Source organism: Hemitrygon akajei, chromosome 4, assembly GCF_048418815.1.
Source record: "Hemitrygon akajei chromosome 4, sHemAka1.3, whole genome shotgun sequence".
NCBI classification, from domain to species: domain Eukaryota; kingdom Metazoa; phylum Chordata; class Chondrichthyes; order Myliobatiformes; family Dasyatidae; genus Hemitrygon; species Hemitrygon akajei.
The window spans coordinates 139,254,215-139,267,158 of NC_133127.1; the positions used below are offsets into that span (position 1 = coordinate 139,254,215).

A 12,944-nucleotide genomic window follows, 5' to 3' on the forward strand; every position below is an offset into this window, starting at 1 on the left:
TGGGCCGTGTTCAAGAACTCATCTGAGGACCTGAATGACTGTATCAGGGTTGTTACAGACTTTCATAAAACAGCTGTAGAGAAGTGTGTCCCTACGAAACTGTTCACTGTTTTCCCCAATCAGAAGCCCTGGATTCATTGTCACAGGCAGCTGTGGAAGCTAGGCCATTGTGTGTGGACAGTCCACTCCAGGGGTGCGTGAGAAGAGCTACTTTTTAATCAGGGCAGCAATCGAGATTCTGAAGGCAGAATTTTGTGACAGTTTTTCCTGATTTGAGGAGCAACCAATCAGCAAGAAGTGATGCATTAGAAAGGGCCAAAAAGAATAATTCAAGTGCAAGTGGAGCAGCCATTCTTCTGGAGTGAGCCAGTGTTTCGAATGGCTTTGGCTCATCAGGCTTGGGTGAGGTAGGTACATTGTCTTCTAAGTTCTCTCTGTCATTATTTGTTCATTCCTCATCTGTTAGGGCATAGTAGATTAGTGAGACTGGCACCAGGGGCAGTGTTTTGTACTCTTTCTGGGAGATTGGAGGCGAGAATCAGGGGTCCTGAAGTGTGTGAGGTTACTATTACTAGGGAGAAGGTTCTTGGGAAACTGAAAGGTCTTCAGGTAGATAAATCACCTGCACCTGAAGTCGTACACCCCCAGGTTATGAAAGAAGTGGCTGAAGAGACTGTGGAGGCATTAGTAATGATCTTTCAAGAATCACTAGATTCCTGGATGGTTCCAGAAGATTGGAAAATTGCAAATGTCACTCCATTCTTCAAGAAGGGAGAGAGGCAGAAGAGAGGAAAGTATAGGCCAGTTAGTCTGACCTTAGTGGTTGGAAAGATGTTGGAGTTGATTATTAAGGATGAGGTCTCAGGGTACTTTGAGGCACATGGTAAAATACACTGTTGTCAGCATTGTTTTCTCAAGGGAAAATTTTGCTTGACAAATGTCTTGGAATTCTTTGAAGAAATAACAAGCAGGAGAATCAGTTGATGTTGTGTATTTGGATTTTCAGAAGGCCTTTGACAAGGTGCCACACATGGGGCTACTTAAGCTATGAGCCCATGGTACTACAGGTAAGATTCTAGCATGGATAATGCAGTCGCTAATTGACAGGAGGCAAAGAGTGGGAATAAAAGAACCTTTTCTGGTTAGCTGCCAGTGACTAGTGTTCTACGATGGTCTGTGTTGGGACCGCTTCTTTTTACATTGTATGTCTATGATTTGGATAATGGAATTGTTAGCTTTATTGCAAGTTTGCAGATGACTTGAAGATAGGTGGAGGGGGAGGTAATCTTGAGAAAGTAGAGAGGCTAAGAAGGACTTGGATGAGAATAAATTTTACTTTGAACTTTGAACTTCCTCATCAAGGGGTCAGCAGTGGAAAGAGTAAGCAATTTCAAGATTCCTGGTGTCAACATCTCTGAAGATCTATCATTGTCCAACATTTGGATGCAGTTACGAAGAAGGAACGTCAGTGGCTGTATTTCATTAGGAGTTTGAGGAGATTTGGTATGTCAGCAAATCTGCGGAGAGCATTCTAACTGGTTGCATTGCATCACCATCTGATGTGGAGGGGCCACTGCACAGGAACAGAAATAGTTGCAGAATTTTGCAAACTCAGCCAGCCCCATTATGGACACTATCCTCCCCATCATCAAGGACATCTTCAAGTGGTGATGCTTCAAAAAGACGGCCTCCATTATTAACATGACCTCTTCTCATTATTGCTACCATCGAGAGGGAAAACAGGTTCCTGAAAACACACACTCAGTGTTTGGGAACAGCTACTTCTGCTCTACCATTAAATTTCTGAATGGACAATGAACCAACCATGAAAACTACATCATTATTTTGCTCTCTTTTTACACTATTCATTTAATTTAATGTTTGTATATCTTATTATAATGTATAGTATTTTTATACATTGCACAGTACTGCTGCCACAAAACAACAAATTTCATGACATGGATCAGTGATAAGCAAATATGATTCTGATGTTATTAATCGCCAAACATACTTATTTCACTTTAAAAATATCTGTTGCACAATAATATACACTCAGTGGCCACATTATTAAGTACACCTGTACCTCTTTAATGCAAATATTTTATCAGACAATCATGTGGCAGCAACTCATTACATAAAAGCGAGCAAACATGGTCAAAAGGTTCAGTTGTTTAGACAAAACATCGGAATGGGGAAGAAATAAGATGTCAGTGACTTTGGCCATGTAATAATTGTAGCTGCTGATCTGGGATTTTCACGCACAACGGTCGCTGGAGTTTGCAGAGAATCGTGAAAAAACTAAAATCATCCAGTGAGTAAGTGCCAGTTTTGTGGTCAAAACACCTTGTTAAGGAGAGAGGTCAGAGGAGAATGGCCAGACTGGTTAAAGCTGACAAGGAGGTGACAGTAGCTCAAATAACCACACGTTCATTACGCAGTGGTGTGTAGGAGTGCATGACGTGTCAAACCTTGAAGTGGGTGAGCTGCAGCAGCAGAAGACCACAAATACACACGCAGGGGCCACGTAGGTGGAGGAGGTAATTGGGAAATTACAAAGGGAGCACTCAGAATCCTGGTTTAGTCTGCAAACCCATGCACATTCCTGACTCTTGGTGGTTCCAGCGGAATACTGATTAAAACGGCAGTAAAGTTTAGATTCTCATCATTACCAGCAAAAACACTATTTTTGTAGTTTATATGCAATTACCATTAATAGGCAGGGTACTGATGATCATTTTGTAATCATGTTGATAGTTAACTTTATCATGATCTGAATCCACTGACAGTATATTTCTTGCAGGTAGGTTTCCTAGGCAGCCATTTTTACCAGGCTTAATCATTGTCCACCTTAATTTGTACTCTTATTTAAAGATTTTTGGTTCTGTTTTGAGGTGATGTATCTAAATTTAAAAATAATCAAATACATTAAATAGCCCCTACTTTCAAAGGAAGCTCTTTTGTGTAGTCATTACAGTAATGTTAAAAAGCATGCAAATATTTCTTGCTTCATAATGCCACAAACAATAAATAAATGAACGAAATAATTGTATTTTGTTCTTCACGTGGTTCATATTGGCCAAGGCATTATTATCCTTGTTCAGTGATGTTATTGGACATTTTGCATCATCTGAGAAGACAAATGCATTATGTTTCACCTTCTGAGGGACTGCATGAAAGCTGGATGGTGTTCGAGATTCTTAACTCTTGGCCTTCTGATGGAATGGCAGCACTGCTCATGCAGTACCAAGACCAATGCCAGCATTGATGTTCTGACTTTAAGTTATACCAATCTCTTATTTTGCAGGCAACAAGATTGATTTAGCAGAGAAACGAGAAGTGTCCAGAGAGAGGGGTGAAGAATTTTCAGAAACTCAAAATATGCATTACCTGGAGACTTCGGCAAAAGAGTCGGACAATGTTGAAAAACTGTTCCTTGACCTTGCGTGCCAGTTGATAGGTGAAGCAAAACAGCACACTCTGGTCAATAATGTATCATCTCCTTTGCCTGGTGAAGGCAGAACCATCAGCTACTTGAACTGCTGCAACGTTAATTAGGCATGAACACCATTAAATTCAGCTGATGTTTTGCAAGGGTATTTTGTAGGTGAAAGAAACTTCTGCATTTCTTACCTATTGACCAAAGCTTGAGGTTATTTTCTGGGTTTCAGCATGGTAGACTGATTTAAAGAAAAAAAGCAGACAAATTGGAAAGCTTTTATGCTCCAGATTGCCCAGGTAAAAGTAACAATACAAGATCTAAACATTTTAAAAAATCTTCATAACTTTGCTGTGCTTTGAATTAGCTTTACCAAGTGCTCACTTGAAGCACAGAACTTGCCATTTTATTGCTGCTTAAACAATGAAGGCTTGTATTAATAGTTAATTAGGAGTAATTTGAAGTATAGAAGGTACAATATTTGGATTTGCTTTTAACTATTCATGGTGCCGTGCTCCACACAATATATCAGCGCTAGACTTTTTTTATTGAGTTATCCATCACTGAAAATTTATTTAGGTAGTTAATATAAATGGAAATAGCCAGTTTTATAATCCCTGCATGTTGTTGCCATTAAGCTCTTTTATTTAGCTCTAAGAAATTTTGCCACTCCTACAAAACTTGGTTTTCATGTGTGCAACTAGTTTTTAATTCTCATTCTGCAAATATTACTATTTGAGCTGATTACAGTTTCACTGAACAATAGGTGTTGTGTTCCTGTTTTGGTTTAAATCATGAGGTTTGGATCTCAACCTATGTTACATTTTGTTCGAAGGTGATCAGGGAAGATTTTACCCATGGGTTGTGTAGCATAATCATGATTCAGAACTATTAATTCATGCAATTTATGTTACACATCACAAAATCTTCCCTACATATTATTTAACTATTTCCTCCAATTATTATACAGGCATTTCTGAAGATGACAGCTCCTGCTGGGATACACCATTTACTGATAGTGTTCATCTGCCCAAGGGAATTTAAACATGCATGACTGTAGACATCAACACATTCCCTCATGGTATGGTGATATCATAACCTCCATGCATAGCATTAATATAATCAACATCAATTATGTATTGATTTGGGAAAAGAACTTTAATCCTATTATATGTTTGCATTTCAAGCTAGAGAACACTATAGTCAATAATGGCCTTGTACACAGTTCTTACTGACACAACAAGGATGAAGCATTAGACCTAAAGCCTGTGTAGTTTCTTGAAGCCCAGACTATGTTATGTTGGCTGATACTTAAACATTAGCCCATTGTAACATATGGAATGTGAAGGAGGCATTATTCATCAATATTTTTTCTGCAGAGAACTCTTGTCATCTTTCAATTAACTACATTATATTTATACCACAGTCTTCAATTGAAAGATTCATTACTGAGGGGGGAAGCTGGAAATATACCAAAATGAACTGAACATTTTATATTCCACACAGCAGGAACTCAAATAAAAACACTGCAGGTATGCAAATGACAGCAACATATTTATCTTAAACTATAATGAAATTAGGACCACAGCTAACCAATCTTATGGTAGTTCCTGGTTTAGGATACATATTCAAATAATAGAGAAGGCAAATCAATATTTCTCTGAACTTTTTAATCTTAATTCTTAGCAACCACATTATGACATCCCAATACAGGTCCTTGTGTAGTCTATAAGTACTTTCCAATGTCTTGTTTGATTATATTTCATCTTGTAATCCATCATTATCTTGTTGATATTTTGAGAACATTTTAAAGATTTTTGTTCACTCTGTTATTGCAGTTATAAAATAGCAATTAACCAGGGCTGTTTCAGGAAATTAAATTATTTTTTTTGCAATCATTTCCTATGAGCACATAACATGCTTTTTTACAAACTCTCCTTTTCTAAGGTATTAGCACATTAGTAATAATTTGATCTTTTTACACTAGTAAAATAAATTGAAATAATGAGAACATTGCAAAATACTATGGAGCTCTCTAATCACTGTGCATCATTTACTGCCAATGTTGTGAAAACAGTAGCAACATCACCAGTTGTTTTGTACGTCTTTGCACTTTACATCAAATTAACAGCCTGGGGTTGTTGATTTATTCCCAAACACTGATCTTTTCTATATTTGAAGCAACTTGCTGTGCCATGGAAAAATTCTGAAGTACTTGCTTTTTTTTGCTTGTGGCACTAGCAGAAGCTACATTCCATTTTGTTTCTTTTTCTTCCCCATTTTTCGAAATGTAGGATGGTGCCATTAGGACCCGCTGATTATAGGGTTGTATTTTCCACACAACATTTTAGCTAAAATGTCATTTACTTGATATAATATAACCATGTGAATACCTTCACAAGCTTTCTACTATATTTTGTATCTAGATGTATTATATGATGAATAAAGGATTGTTTTTATTTAAACTAACACTACCCTTGCAGTAGAGCACAACTCTAGAGAGAGCTTGACAGAGAACAGTAATGTGGGAATCATGGAATCTAGACATGCTAAATCCTTGCAAAAATATTGACAGCTAAAAGTATTAATTAACAATGCTACTTTATTGAAATGATTGATAATTTGATGAAACTGAGCTTTGCAGTGAGCTATAAGTTGCACCTGAAAAAAGGCTGTTATACACAGTACTTCATCTGAATCTAAATCACGGCTTTGATAATTGCACAATGCACACAAAACTGGTCCATTGGTGACTGATTTTAACTTCCTGATAGAGCTGAAGCTGGTTGAGAAAACATCAAACAATTTTTCCACAGCATACTCAATATCTGTACAGCAAAATCCACTTCTAAATGAAAAGTATTTGTCAACTAAACAGTGGGGGAAAGAACTTATAATACATTGTTCCAATATGTTTTCTGTAAATATCATAGCTTCAATATTAAGAACATAATTTGCATATCGTATTATTTTAATTGTTTTGATTTACTATTAATTGTGTAGAGATACTATTAAAGTTCTCAATGACACATTATATTCTGTGAGAAAATCCCAAATTTCAAACTGCTTTGAATTTATAGTTTGGGTTGAAATAAATCATCTTCTTTAAATTGTGCAAGTTTATACTGCTGTTTGGGAATAAGTTAAATTATTCATTGGCTTTCTCTCTTACTGTCCACTGTCACCCAAACATGGGATAAATGCTGCGAGCGATTTGAAAATGCTGCTGTCCACAAGTATTTACACAAACAATGGAATTCTTTTCTGTCAAACTATTTTCAAAAGCAGTAACAACCTGTACAAACTCTTAATCTTATTGAGCCTTTTGGTAAATGTGCAATTTAAAAAAAAAAACTTTAACTGTTTGCTATTATCATTAAATGAAAATGTGAATGTTGATCTGGAAATGGAATATAATTTTAGTGTTTTAATACTTTTACATGTAAATGAGAAATGTATAGCCCTTTCCTGAACATTTCATATATTGGATCCTGCATTAAATCAATGAAAGTACAGCTGATGGTGTCATGCAGTTATCACTATAATGGTGGAAGCAAAGAGACCACTCAGCACCACTCTGGGTTGAGAGGTGGTATCTGGTTGAAAATATAGGGAGAAGAAATTTGTCAGAAAAATGTATTGTTGACAGTTTTCTGCTGATATTTGGGCATCTCTAGAGAAAATGGAAATTTTGTACAGGCTGTCACTGTTTTATTTTTTAAATATGTGAGATTTAGTTGGCTGTGCAGTAACACTAGCCATTTTCTGTTCATGACTTTGGCACAATAATGTTCTTGATATGGCACTAAAGCTAAAAGTACAGAACAACTGGCAAAAGTTGAACTACAATGCTAACAGGTGCTTGTAGATCAGTACATTTGCATTGTAAGAATCTCCAAACTGTGAATAGCTGTAATCTAAGAAATACATAAATGTTTTTCATGTGAACCTAATGGTGCTGTTACTTGGAATGAAGAATGTTAGTAACTAATAGTTTGGTATAACTAATTTGAACAGAATGTAAATCTTGTGTTAAACTGAACAAAATGAATGTGTTTTTGCCACACTTGTTGTCTCATTCTTTACCTTTTTTAAATTTTGCACTCAAAACTGTTTACAACAATTTTTTTTTTACATTTAAACAGAGTTTTCATGTTTTAATGGCCCATTGGTTTAAGAATTTGACCCATCTGGAATAAGTACTTGAAGAAATACATGCATTATGAATCTGGGGAGAAATAATCTTCACAAGTTGTGTTGCTGACTGTGTTTCTACAGATGGTTAATTGTAATCTCCCTTTTACAAGTCAAAACGGTAATGCTAGGAAGGACAAAAACTAGAGTTGTTTTTTATTTGTTAATGCTTATCAATAATGAATACTGCTTCAACATTTTTCTCTCCCCTTTTCATGAGACATCATTTTCTTGATGGGACATTATTGTATAGGTGTTACTGACCTTGCATCAAGATCTTTTTTCCTGTGTTGTAAATCACAGGATTATCTGCTGGGTTATCTTGGGAAATCTACAACCAACCCTAACATTGCAGTGCACTTCCCCCAAACATCATCTCACTGTATGCAGAAGGAGCAAGAACATTGGAACAAGATGTTTGGGACTGCTACCTTACTAAAATAGTGGATTACACTCTGTCTTAATGGCAACTGCACACCAATTTGACACCTGATCAACCCTGTCCTTTATAATTGACAGAGGAGAAAGCTTTATTTTATAAGTTTACAATTATTTACCATCAAACCTAATAATATGATTTTTATATGTTTATTTATAAAGAGCTTCCACGGGGTGAATTGGAGTGAAAACTGGAAACTCTTGATTACATTTGTCAGTTGGGCAGAGAGGATGCTTCAGTAGACTAAAGTGAATTATTCAACAACTGTATTTAATAGAGAATAGGCAACAGCTCTTTTTAAAAGAATAAACAAATCTTTTTGTCAAAATCATTTGGTTTTCTAATGCAATTTTGTTCTTACTGTCATTTATTGGCCAACTACCCATTCCTTTTATAAATTTAAATCAGAATCAGGTTTAATGTTACTAGCATATGTCATGAAATGTGTTGTCTTTGCAGTACAATGCAATACATAATAAAAAATCATATCAGTTTTGTGTAACTATTATCTATATATAGAGAAGCAATTTATTTTAATTTGAATCTCTTGTTTTAAATTACTTCATTACTGGTCTCCCCTGCATCATCATCCCTTATTGTCACTTAATATCTCACAGATTTGCTTTATAACACCTTCAGTATGATTTTTTTGCAAAATAGGATCAGAACATTTATGGCATGGGAGGAAGCAGTTTTTTCCCCATCTAAAAGGTGCTATGGAACATAATCTTATCCTTTGGCTCTTAATCTGTAGCCTTGTGTTTTGAAATGTGATGAGTAATTCAGTCTCTACCACTCTTTCAAGCATAGAATTCCTTGTATAGTCCTCTGCATGAAAATGTTATGCACCCTCCCCATTTCCTCTTTAATCTTTTTGACCAATAATTTGCCATCTAAAACTTGATGAAGTCTGAATATTTAACCTTCTCCAATGTTGATGAAAACACCATAGCAAAAATATATCTGTGTCACAGAGTATTATTGAACATGAAATTTATGCTAACCCATATAAGCATAAAAGGGCAGTCAACCAAAAAATTGTTTGTTAGAGCACCTTAAAGATATAACCATATAACAATTACAGCACAGAAACAGGCTATCTCGGCCCTTCTAGTCTGAGCCGAACGCTTACTCTCACCTAATTCCACTGACCCGCACTCAGCCCATAACCCTCAATTAGTACTTTTCTGACAAATAATGTAAGTAATTTAAATTTTTGTTTTGAATATATGTTAATAGTCTCTGTTCAGATACTTAATTGGTTCAAAGGCTTTTGACAGAAAGTAAGTTTTCAAAAGGTAAGGACCTGATGTGCTGCAGCTTTGGGGAAATTTACACCAGAGCTAAAAAGTGTGGGTGAGGAGGAAGAGGTGGGCCATGTTAGGCAATAAACTCAGGGATGTGCAAGATATTATGGAGGCTTAGGGATGCAAGTTGTCATAAGGTCGGATGATTTTTACAAAAATGGGAAATAATGAACTATGAGGATGAGAAATTATGTTGTGCAAAGTGAGGAAGATGGTCTCAGGATAAGGAAGATATTGATTAGCTGGTAAGTTTTCATAGGAAAATGGCAGATTGAGTTTAATCCTGGTAGATATGAAGAAATGTGTTTTGGGAGGTCAAATAGGGATAGGACATACTTGATGCATAGTAGGGCCTGAAGGAGTATTCAGAAAACATAGCTCTTTATAACCAAGAATCCTTGATGGTGGCAGCAGAGGTAGAAAGGATGACTTAAAGAAAGCAGAAGGAATGCTAATCTTCATTAGCCAAAGCATAGAATATAAGAGTAAGGAAGTTATGGTACAGCTTTATGAAGCATTGATGAGACCAAATGTCGAATGTCATGTGCAGTTTTGGTTGCTTTATAGATTGGATTGAAAACTAGTTGTGTAGAAGAGTTGAAATAAATGAGTCTTTTTCATGCTGCAAGGGTGTAACTAGTTGAGTACTGTGGGGTTCTTGGCTCTCAGTTATTTAATATTTACATTAATGACGTGGAAGAGAGAACGAAATGCAAGATTCAGCCTGCATTGAAAGAGAAGGGAGGAGATTGGAGCTGACCGTGTGTATGATTGGTACAAGGTAACAGATGGTGAGAGCAAGCAGGTGGCTAAAGACACGGATTGTTGATCTAAAACATCTATTGTGTTTTCAGTTTTACCTGCACTTCTCAAAGTCATTAACTGCAACAGCACTCAGAACTAAGCAGTGACCACCCTTAATGGATAAAACTACTTGTTTACTGTTCCTGCAGACATCTAGGAAAGTGAAATGTATTCCATCAATCTCATGGTGCTTGCAGATGGTGGAAATGCTTTAAGTTGGGAAGTGAATTACTAACTAACCAGAAGCTAACCTTCACTTGTGGTCTGATACTTAGTGATCTGCAGTGAATCAATGGAATATTAATAGTTATTTTGTGATTGTAATTGTGATATTTCATTTGAGGTGCTATCTGTCTGGCATTTGAGTGGCCTGAACATTACTTGGCATGCAGGTACAGACTACCTATCTGAAAACTTGTGACTAGAAGTGAATATTCTGCTTTCATTCATGAACATTCCTTCCTTGGCCTGATAATGGATGCAAGGCCATTAATTAACAATTAAAAATAGTTTGATCAAAGACATTGTCCGAACTGACTCCTACATGGTATCCAATGGTCCAACACCAACAATAGACTTTTTGTGCTCTGTGTGACTCAAATCAGTGGAAGTTTTGATTGTTTCTCAGAAAGGGTCCTAACAAAATGAGAATTGGGTGCAAAACATAATATCCAATAGCATTTTTTTTTGCAAACTATAAATAATGCCTACAAGTCAAGAACTTTGCCTGAAATGAATGTGACTGAGTCCTCAAAAATAATAGCACCTTTTGTTTTAAAGATATATCTTTTCCCATTTGTTCTATAGCAACCAATCTTTTAGGGACTTAGATGGACAAGTGATGTTCTATAATGGCAAACAATCCAAATCAGCTAAGGTTTCTGTTTGAGAATATGGTCTGGTGACTTGCTATTTTATGTTTGTATGAAAATTGTGATTATTTTTTTTCTTCCACAATATTATTGTCCTCAAGTTATGGTCCCAGATAACAGTGGGTACTTGGGGAGATTGCAGAGACTGCTGATGTTATTATACCAATGTCTTCAAAAGGAAGGCAGAAAATTTGAAACAAAACTCTCTTGAGTAATAAAAGAAAATTAGAAATTCACAAATTACACAGCCTATTACGGACTGGAGAAGGGAAGAGTTTTCACATCCTCATCTCATCCTGCTGCGATCTGACTGATCAGAAAATTGTTGCTCTCAATGTACACAATTAAAATTATATCTGATACATTAAAACAATTGAAGAATTTACAAACTTGTTTTATGAATCTCTTTAACCCCAAGAATGTGCTCTGATATGCATAATTACTTAAGTACAGTCATAGGGCAACACAACATAGAAATAGGCCCTTCAGGCCATAAGACATGAATAGAATTAGGCCATTTGGCCCATCATTTCATCATGTCTGATTTATTTTTCTCTCTCATTCTATTCTGCCTTCTTCCCATAACCTTTAATATGAATATTAATCAAGAACCCATCAACCTTCACTTTAAAAATATTCAATGATTTGGCCTCTATAGTTGTCTTTGGTAGTGAGTTTCACAGATAGATCAGCCTTTGGTCAAAGAAATAAGTCAGTATTTGTTTTAAAGGGATACCTTTTTTTTATCTGAGGCTGTGCCCTCTGGTCCTAGACTCTTCCACGGCTGGAAACACCTTGTTCGTGTCCACACTATCCAGGCTTTTCAACATTTGATAGGTCTGAATGAGATCCCCTCTTACCCTTCCTTGTAAACTCCAGCCCAACTTATCCATGCTGACCAAGATGCCAGTGTAAGCTAGTCCTATTTGTCCAATATCCCTAAAAAAAACTTCCTTATACAGAAACAGAAATAATAATTTTAAATGAAGTATAGCTAACTTTTGTATGGTTTTGCTGTTAAAGCAACAATTTGAAAATAATATTATTCTAATGTATTTTAACATCTCGAGATGGATCCCAGGAATTTTATCAGGTTTTAACATTGATCTATGTAAGGAGATCTTAAAGTAGGTAATCAAAAGCTTGGTCAAATATTTTGAGAAACATCTTAACGTTAGAGAGGTTTTTGGTAGCAACTCCAGAGCTTTGAGACTACACAACGGAAGCAATAGCCACCACTAACAAGCACTGAAAGTAAGTGATGGGAAGACAGCCAAGAACAGGACACAGCAGGACTCAGTGAAGTTTATGAAAGAGAAAGTGAAAGAATGGGTTTTGGAGGCATTTAAAAAACAGGAATTTGAAAACCTGAAGCATTGTTGGAGTTGATGCATATCAGGCAACACAGGAGTAATTAAAAATAAATAAAAATGTAGATATTAGAAATCTTCAGCAGAATTGGTTCTTTGACCCAAAATGTTTAACTGTGTTTCCCTGTCTGAGAACACTGCCTGACCTGTGCCGTGTTCCACATATTGAAGCAATACTTGATCAGATGTGCAGCAATATTTTATGTAAACTGAAGTTTGTGGAAGGTGCAAGAATGAGGCTGAGAAGAATGGAATAGTCAAATTCTATTAGTGGTAAAGGTGTAAATGAGTGAGTGCTGGATATGAGCTGAAGGAAGCACTGTTACTGGGTGAGGACAAGAAGGAAGCGCCTTTGGGTAGAAGAGATGGTGAACTAAGTTCAGGTGGGGTCAAACTGATTATGAGTAAGATTTTACTTACTATTGTTAGTAGTTTCCATTTGATATTTTCTAATGTAAATACTGTTCTTGGTGTTAAATTTATGATAACTGTTGTGGTATGTTAATTTCCACTAGTAGTCAG

At 36.2% G+C, this 12,944-nt stretch overlaps 1 protein-coding gene and 1 long non-coding RNA gene across 2 annotated transcripts in view; one reads left to right on the top strand and one right to left on the bottom strand.

The window, feature by feature from the left end:
• The window catches only part of rab30 (RAB30, member RAS oncogene family), a 68,398-nt gene extending 60,896 nt beyond the window's left edge, over positions 1-7,502 (top strand). The window contains exon 5 of the mRNA XM_073043450.1: positions 3,305-7,502. Coding sequence (XP_072899551.1) covers positions 3,305-3,555 — 251 coding nt within the window. The 3' untranslated portion in view covers positions 3,556-7,502. The remainder of the gene's footprint in view (positions 1-3,304) is intronic.
• The window catches only part of LOC140726705 (uncharacterized), a 48,820-nt gene that overhangs the window by 21,491 nt on the left and 14,385 nt on the right, over positions 1-12,944 (bottom strand). Inside the window, exons 2-3 of the long non-coding RNA XR_012098703.1 lie at positions 3,631-3,677; positions 3,388-3,539 (exon numbers count right to left, since the gene is read on the bottom strand). This is a non-coding gene — a long non-coding RNA (uncharacterized lncRNA). The remainder of the gene's footprint in view (positions 1-3,387; positions 3,540-3,630; positions 3,678-12,944) is intronic.